The sequence below is a fragment of the Salvelinus sp. IW2-2015 genome, unplaced genomic scaffold (assembly GCF_002910315.2).
Source record: "Salvelinus sp. IW2-2015 unplaced genomic scaffold, ASM291031v2 Un_scaffold3571, whole genome shotgun sequence".
NCBI classification, from domain to species: domain Eukaryota; kingdom Metazoa; phylum Chordata; class Actinopteri; order Salmoniformes; family Salmonidae; genus Salvelinus; species Salvelinus sp. IW2-2015.
In genome coordinates, this window is record NW_019944849.1 from 32486 (window position 1) to 41366 (window position 8881).

The 8881-nt window shown below is 47.2% G+C and overlaps 1 protein-coding gene across 1 annotated transcript; it reads left to right on the top strand.

Annotated features, from left to right (window-relative positions):
- The first annotated feature begins 597 nt into the window (after positions 1 to 597).
- Positions 598 to 8634, top strand: LOC139025928 (uncharacterized). The gene is made up of 4 exons (XM_070441194.1): positions 598 to 726; positions 6792 to 6930; positions 7202 to 7331; positions 8215 to 8634. Exons 2-4 carry the CDS (start codon positions 6816 to 6818, stop codon positions 8438 to 8440), a joined length of 471 nt encoding a protein of 156 aa, XP_070297295.1. The 5' UTR covers positions 598 to 726; positions 6792 to 6815; the 3' UTR covers positions 8441 to 8634.
- Positions 8635 to 8881: the final 247 nt, after the last annotated feature.

Below are 8881 nucleotides of genomic sequence, written 5' to 3' on the forward strand. Positions count from 1 at the left end.
CTCACGTCTGTCTCTCGCTCTCCTCTTCTCCGTCTCTCTCTTCTCTCTTCTCTCTCTACTCTCTGCTCTCTCCTCCTCTCTCTCTCTCTCTCTCTCTCTCTTCCTCTCTCTCTCTTCTCTCTCCTCTCTCTCTCTCTCTCTCTCTCTCTCTTCTCTCTCTTCTCTCTCCTCTTCTCTCTCTCTCGTCTCCTCTTCTCTCTCTTCTTCTCTCTGCCTCTCTCTCATCTCTCTCTGCTCTCACTCTCTCTCGTCTCCTCCTCTCTCTCTCTCTCTCTCTACTTCTCTCTCTCTCTCTCTACTCTCTCTCCTCTCTCTCTCTCTCTCTCTCTCTCTCTCTCTCTCTCTCTCTCTCTCTCTCTCTCTCTCTCTCTCTCTCTCTCTCTCTCCTCTCTCTCTCTCTCTCTCTCTCTCCTCTCTCTCCTCTCCTCTCTTCTCTCTCTCTCTCTCTCTCTCTCTCTCTCTCTTCTCTCTCTCTCTCTCTCTCTCTCTCTCTCTCTCTCTCTCTTCTCTCTCCTCTCTTCTCTCTCTCTCTCTCTCTCTCTGTGTGGGGTGTGTGTCGTGTGTAGAGTGGTGTGTGCTCTCTGTTTATATAATGAAGCCCACAGCAGTCAGCGCGCTATCCTATGTGCTGCAGTGGTGACAGACTCAGGAGAGTTGAGACTGAGGCCCGGTGAAGAAAAGCAGTAAGAGTTGAGATACAGGGAAAACACTGTCTTCATCAACCAGGTACGTACATCAGTTGAATAGTTCTCTGCTTGCTCTAAGAGGTCTTGGCTGGGTAACTGGAAAACACATACCGGGCTTTAGAAAACATCATTGATTGATTGACATATTTTGAGTAAGAGACTGGAGACAATGATGAACACCATGAACATCAATTAAGTGTATTGAGCATACACTTTAGTCAGCACTTAATCTGTGTCGGGAAACTGGCCCTGAAAACGTTCACGGTAACTGCTTCACAGACTGTATGCATGAAAACATTCACAGTAACTGCTTCACAGACTGTATGCATGAAAACATTCACAGTAACTGCTTCACAGACTGTATGCCATGAAAACGTTCAGTAACTGCTTCACAGACTGTATGCATGAAAACGTTCACAGTAACTGCTTCACAGACTGTATGCATGAAAACGTTCACAGTAACTGCTTCACAGACTGTATGAATGAAAGTAATTCACAGTAACTGTTTCACAGACTGTATCCATGAAAACGTTCACAGTAACTGCTTCACAGACTGTATGCATGAAAAGGTTCACCAGTAACTGCTTCACAGACTGTATGCATGAAAAGGTTCACAGTAACTGCTTCACAGACTGTATGCATGAAAAGGTTCACAGTAACTGCTTCACAGACTGTATGCATGAAAACGTTCACAGTAACTGCTTCACAGACTGTATGCATGAAAAGGTTCACAGTAACTGCTTTCACAGACTGTATGCATGAAAAGGTTCACAGTAACTGCTTCACAGACTGTATGCATGAAAAACATTCACAGTAAACTGCTTCACAGACTGTATGCATGAAAACATTCACAGTAACTGCTTCACAGACTGTATGCATGCAAGTTTAAATGTTGAGACACAAGGTGAGGAATATGTTATGTTGCCTGCTGAAAGGTTAGAATGCAGCCTACGTCCCCAATGGAGTTACTTTACCGTGACCAGGGCCCTTTCACTAATGGAGCAGGTAACCAGGGCCAGGGCCCTTCACTATAGGGAGCAGGGTAACCAGGGCCCTTCACTATAGGAACAGGGTACCATGACCAGGGCCCTTCACTATAGGAGCAGGGTACCATGACCAGGGCCCTTCACTATAGGGAGCAGGTACCAGTTGGAACACGTTCACAATTTAACCTCAGTGAATGTATCACAGAACTAAAAACGCAAATATGATTGTGTTAATGAAACAGGAGCCTATAAGGGAATCTGCACGGACATGCACAGAGTGAGCGATAGGAATGACAAGAAAGAGAGGAACTGAAGCATAGAGGCACACAGAGAGAGTGAGAGAGAGAGAGAGAGGGGGAAGAGAAAGAGAGGACCTGAAGCATAGAGGCACACAAAAGAGAGTGAGAGAGAGAGAAGCTGAGGCATGCACATACAGAGAGAAAGAGAAGAGCTAGAGAAGAGAGAGAGGGAGAGAGAGAGAGAAGAGAGAACCATATCCCCTTGGACCTCCTACTCATGGAACCCTCGAAAACATCGATCCCGCGTTTAATTATAATTCATCAGGTCAACCAGATACTCCTAAGTGGCCAACTGCTACGCGCTACCCGATACCTGCACTCCACGCGATAATGCTCACGAAAGGAATGAACGCCAAAAGCAAAACGCGATCCATTCACACTGTTTGGGTCCGACGAATTCCTCGCAACGCCAACCATGTCAGTACTCATAGTTCTTGTCTGCCAGCCAACACACTACTGCTCTCAGGGCATCTCTGCACTAGCCCGTCAGAACTGCTATGAAGAGAGAGAGAAGAGAAGGGGAAAGAGAGAGAGAGAGAGGGAAAGAGAGAAACAGAGAGAGAGAGAGACCGATTGAGAGAGAAAGAGAGAGAGAGAGAGGAAAGGAGAAAGAGAAAGAGAAGAGAGAGAGAGAGAGAGGGGAAAGAGAGAGAAAGAAAGAAAAGAGAGAGGGGAAGGAGAGGGAAAAGAGGGGAGAAGAGACAGAGATGAGAGGTGAATCTGAGGCATGCACGTTCAGGAGGAAGAACGTGAGAAGACAGACAGACAGACAGAACAGACAGACAGACAACAGACAGCACAGACAGACAGACAGACAGGACAGACAGACAGACAGACAGACAGACAGACAGACAGACAGACGAAGAGTGAAGCTGAGGCATGCACGTTCAGAGAGAGAGAGAGAATCTCTCTGTAGGCTCADAAAACCTCAGAAAACCTCAGCCTACGCCTTCACTACGGTGAGTCACTAAAACAACACAGAAATGCACTACAGAAAAATCAAAAACATCATGTCAGAAATCAACTCAATGTATTTGAAGAATCCATAGAATGTAACCACTTCTGAGAAAATTGGAAAACACTAAACAAACAACAACACGAAGAGTTATCAAATCAAATCAAACTTTATTTGCCACATGCGCCAAATACAACAAGTGTAGACTTTACGGTGAAATGCTTACTTTACAAGCCCTTAACCAACAGTGCAGTTCAAGAAGAAGAAAATATTTACCAAGTAGGCTAAAATAAAAAGTAATAATAAAAAGTAACACAATAAGAATAACGAGGCTATATACAGGGGGCACCAGTACTGAGTCAGTGTGCAGGGGTACAGGTTAGTTGAGGTAATCTGTACATGTAGGTAGGGGTGAAGGGACTATGCATAGATAATAAACAAACAGAGAGTAGCAGCAGTGTACAAGAGGGGGGGTGTCAATGTAAATTGTCCAGTGGCGATTTTTATGAATTGTTCAGCAGTCTAATGGCTTGCGGGTAGAAGCTGTTGAGGAACCTTTTGGTCCTAGACTTGGCACTCCGGTACCGCTTGCCGTGCGGTAGCAGAGAAAACAGTCTATAACTTGGGTGACTGGAGTCTCTGACAATTTTATGGGCTTTCCTCTGACACCGCCTATTATATAGGTCCTGGATGGCAGGAAGCTTGGCCCCAGTGATGTACTTGGCCATTCGCACTACCCTCTGTAGGGCCTTACATTCAGATGCCGAGCAGTTGCCAACACCAGGCGGTGATGCAACCGGTCAGGATGCTCTCGATAGTGCAGATGTAGAACCTTTTGAGGATCTGGGGGCCCATGCCAAATCTTTTCAGTCTCCTGAGGGGGAAAAGGTTTTGTCGTGCCCTCTTCACGACTGTCTTGGTATGTTTGGACCATGATAGTTCGTTGGTGATGTGGACACCAAGGAACTTGAAGCTCTCGACCCACTCCACTACAGCCCCGTCGTTGTTAATGGGGGCCTGTTTGGCCCGCCTTTTCCTGTAGTCCACAATCAGCTCCTTTGTCTTGCTCACATTGAGGGAGAGGTTGTTGTCCTGGCACCACACTGCCAGTTCTCTGACCTCCTCCCTGTAGGCTGTCTCATCGTTGTCGATGATCAGGCCTACCACTGTTGTGTCGTCAGCCAACTTTATGATTATGTTGGAGTCGTGTTTGGCCACGCAGTCGTGGGTGAACAGGAAATACAGGAGGGGACTAAGTACACACCCCTGAGGGGCCCCAGTGTTAAGGATCAGCGTGGCAGATGTGTAGTTGCCTACTCTTACCACCTGGGGGTGGCCCGTCAGGAAGTCCAGGATCCAGTCGCAGAGGAAGATGCTTAGTCCCAGAGTCCTTAGCTGTGGAGTGCGATTGAGATTGCGTCATCTGTGGATCTGTTGGAGCGGTATGCGAATTGGAGTGGGTCTAGGGTGTCCGTGAGGATGCGGATGATGTGAGCCATGACCAGCCTTTGAGTGCCACGGGGCGGTAATCATTTAGGCAGGTTACCTTCGCTTCTTTGGGCACAGGGACTATGGTGGTCTGCTTGAAACATGTGGGTATTACAGACTCGGTCAGGGAGAGGTTGAACATGTCAGTGAAGACACTTGCCAGTTGGTCCTCGCATGCTTTGAGTGCACGTCCTGGTCATCCGTCTGGCCCAGCGGCTTTGTGAATGTTGACCTGTTTAAAGGTTTTGTTCACGTCGGCTACCGAGAGCGTTATCACACAGTCATCCAGAACCACTGGTGCTCTCGTGCATGCTTCAGTGTTGCTTGCCTCGAAGCGAGCACAAAAGACATTTAGCTTGTCTGGTAGGCTCGCGTCACTGGGCAGCTCGTGTCTGGGTTTCCCTTTGTAGTCCATAATAGTTTTCAAGCCCTGCCACATCCGACGAGCGTCAGAGCAGGTGTAGTAGGATTCAATCTTATTCCTGTATTGACGCTTTGCTTGTTTGATGGTTCGTCTGAGGGCGTAGTGGGATTTCTTATAAGCATCCAGATTGGTCTCCCGCTCCTTGAAAGCAGCAGCTCTAGCCTTTAGCTCGATGCGGATGTTGACTGTAATCCATGGCTTCTGGTTGGGATATGTACGTACAGTCACTGTGGGGATGACGTCATCGATGCACTTATTGATGAAGCCGATGACTGAGGTGGTGTATTCCTCAATCCCATTGGATGAATCCCAGAACATATTCCAGTCCTGTAGTGCAGCGTCTGCGTCATCTGACCACTTCCGTATTGAGCGATTCACTGGTACTTCCTGCTTTAGTTTTTGCTTGTAAGCAGGAATCAGGAGGATAGAATTGTGGTCAGATTTGCCAAATGGAGGGCGGGGGAGAGCTTTGTATGTATCTCTGTGTGTGTAGTAAAGGTAGTAAAGGTTGTCTAGGTTTTTTCCCCCCCTGGTTGCACATGTGACATGTTGGTAAAAATTGGGTAAAACTGATTTAAGTTTGCCTGCATTAAAGTCCTCAGCCACTAGGAGCACTGCTCCTGGGTGAGCATATTCTTGTTTGCTTATGGCCTCATAGAGTTGGTTGAGATCGGTCTTAGTGCCAGCTTCGCTTCTTTAATATTAGACATCGCGCACAAGCTGTTATTGACAAAAATACACACACCCCACCCCTCGTCATACCAGAGGTAGCGTCTCTGTTCTGCCGGTGCATGGAAAATCCCGCCAGCTCTATATTGTCAGTTTCTTCGTTCAGCCACGTCTTGGTGAAACATAAGATGTTACAGTTTTTAATGTCCCGTTGGTAGGATAATCTTAATCGTAGGTCATCAATGTTATTTTCTAACGATTGCCCGTTAGCAAGGAGAATTGAAGGCATTGGGAGTTTCCTCGCTCGCCTCCGATCCCCGATCTGGGTCCCCTTTTCCGGCGTCTTTTCTTCACGTAAAAGATGTGGGTCTGTTCCAGTGAAAGCAGGATATCCTTCTCGTCTGACTCATTAAAGGAAAAAGTTTCTTCCAGTCCGCGGTGAGTAATCGCTTTTCTGATGTCCAGATGTTATTTTCGGTCATAAGAGACGGTAGCAGCAACATTATGTACATAATAAGTTAAAAAATAAGTTACACAAAACGCAAAAAAAATAACAAAATTGCACAATTGGTTGGGAGAATGTAAAACGTCAGCCATGTTCTTCAGCGCCATCTTTATCAGTTATCAGTTATCTATCCAAAACGGAGATGTATGGGTAAACCACTTCTCCAATCTTTTCTGGCCCTATAACAAAGAACAAACAGCAATAACATATACATGATCAAATACAAATCTTAGAATCAACTATTAAAGACTACCAGAACCCACTGGATTCTCCAACTCCATTGAATGAAGTACAGGACAACAGACAAACCCTCCAACCCAGAAAGGCCTGTCAGAGCCCTATGGAAGCCATCCTCTGACCTGTCTGTGGTCACCATAGATGTCAGCTTGGGTCAGCTTCACCTTTCCAGATCCTGACCTCAACCAGTAGGTTCAAATCACAACAATGTCCTTACATCAGTATGGCTGTGTCCCACATGACACCCTGTTTCCTACATAGTGCACTACTTTAGACCAGAGCCCTATGGCACCCTGTTTCCTACATAGTGCACTACTTTAGACCAGAGCCCTATGGCACCCTATTTCCTACATAGTGCACTACTTTTGACCAGAGCCCTATGGCACCCTATTCCCTACATAGTGCACTACTTTTGACCAGAGCCCTAAGTAGTGTACTATACATGACCATTGGGCTCTGGTAAACAATAGTGGGCTGTATATGACATAGGGTTTCATTCGGGATCAGAACTTTCTTCCACCTCCCTTCTGGGCTCCTTACAGGTGTGGGTGTGACAGACCGTAACCATGGTACCCAAGCAAGGCATGATGCTGCTGCTGCTGCTCCTGGTCGTCGCCACGGCAGCGGTGAGGCGTGAGAGTCGCCCGGCAACTTCAGACGAATGGAACTACAAGGCTGGCTGTGAGCTTGATGTTTCCCGGGTCGTGTCCTAAATGTCTCCCTATTCCATACAGAGTGCACAGGGAATAGGGAGACACTGGGGACCTAGTCTCTGTCTCTACTGCTGTGTGTAAATGACAAAACATTGTTTGTGAAATGAATTCACTTTTATGGAATCACAATGTGAGAGACAGAAACACTGTTCTGTTAATTAACTGTCAGTCCGTCTGTCCGTCCGTCTGTCTGTCTGTCCGTCCGTCTGTCCGTCTGTCTGTCCGTCTGTGGTTTCTAGCGGAGAAGGTAAACATGCGTGGGGTGTCCAACCTCACCCAGGTTCTGGACAACTGGAGGTTTGACATCCTCACTCAGATGAAGTCACTGCTCCAGAACGACCACCAGTCACTACTGCCAGACTACGCCAGGTAGAGGGGGAGGAGGGGGGAGAGGAGGAGAGGGTATGGGGTGGATGGACAGGAAAGGGGGAGAGAGAGAAGATAGAAAGAGTGAGAGTGTGTGAGTGTGAGTGTGAGTGTGAGTGTGAGTGTGAGTGTGAGTGTGTGTGTGTGAGAGAGTGTGTGTGAGCGAGACAGAGGGAGCGAGAGAGAGAGAGACAGAGAGTGAGTGAGAGAGAGAGAGAGAGCTATAATGAAGCATGCTAAAGTGGTCTCACAATGGTGAAGTGTGAGTGATTGAGTGGATGGATGTGAGATACAACTAAAAAAGTGATCTCCTTTTGATTTAGTTTTTCAGATGGCAAAATAACAGTGTGTCTGAATGATGTTGTTGGAGAATAGCTGAAACTGACAGTCAAACGTTGTGTGGTCGGCTATGTCATAACCAACACTCGAAAGCTGCAATTTGATTGGCTAAAATAGAACGTGTCATTATGGTTAGACAGGGAAAGAGGTTAAAAATGCAGTTAGTCTTTCATCCCAAGCCCTAATGGCACCCTATTCCCTATATAGTGCACTATGGGCCCCTGGTCAAAAGTAGTGCACTATGGGCCCCTGGTCAAAAGTAGTGCACTACATAGGGAATATGATGTCATTTGGAACGTGGATAATGTTCCACACAGCACAGAGAAATGGAGAGTTTCCTCTCTCTGGTTTGGAAGTGAGTCATCTCTCTGGCCACAGGGAAATATAACTACCACTGCTCAGCTCATGTTATATTTAATGTTCTCTTTCTCTCTCCATCCTTTTTTCCCTCTCCCCCTCTCTCTGACCTCTCCTCTCCTCTCCTCTCCTCTCCTCTCCTCTCCTCTCCTCTCTCCCTTTCTCTGAACTACTCCTCTCCTCTCCTCAGGATCCAGCCCCTATCTGAGGCTCTGGATGATCTTTACAAGGAGTTCAACTCTCTCAAGGCTCACCTTGGTGAACTCACAGAGAAATTTGTCGCCATAGAAACCTTCATCGACGAGGTCAAGACTGAGCGGGCCAATGGTGGCACCCCCGCCTCCAACCCAAACCCCGCCTCCAACCCAGTGCCAGCTAGGAGGAGAATGGTCAAAAAGAAAGCTCCCGCCTCTTAAATGACTAAAACTCCACCCCATCCCACTGACACCAACTCATCCTACCCACACCCTACTTTGCTCTACCCACCCCATCCCATGTCACTACCCTACCTCATCCCACTGCACCTACCCTACCCCACTGCACCTACCCTACCCTACCCCATCCCACTGCACCTACCCTACCCTACCCCATCCACTGCATCTACTCTACTCCATCCACTGCCTACCCACCCCATCACTCACTACCACCCCATCCACTGCACCTACCTACCCATCCACTGCACCTACCTACCTACCCATCCCACTGCACCTACCCTACTCCATCCATCCATCTCTAGCCTTATTTTATCCCTTTATAGAGTTGAAACTATTTGCTATTATTTTTATTTGTAACTTATAACAGTTTAGCCCTTCTTCTTGACATTCTGGGGATTCATTCTCCAATTTGTATGTGATGTT

Coding starts and splice junctions, on each gene's coding strand:
- LOC139025928 (XM_070441194.1), top strand. CDS start 6,816: ATGGTACCCAAGCAAGGCATGATGCTGCTGCTGCTGCTCCTGGTCGTC. Junction 6,931..7,201: donor ATGGAACTACAAGGCTGGCT/GTGAGCTTGATG, acceptor TGTGGTTTCTAG/CGGAGAAGGTAAACATGCGT. Junction 7,332..8,214: donor CTACTGCCAGACTACGCCAG/GTAGAGGGGGAG, acceptor TCCTCTCCTCAG/GATCCAGCCCCTATCTGAGG.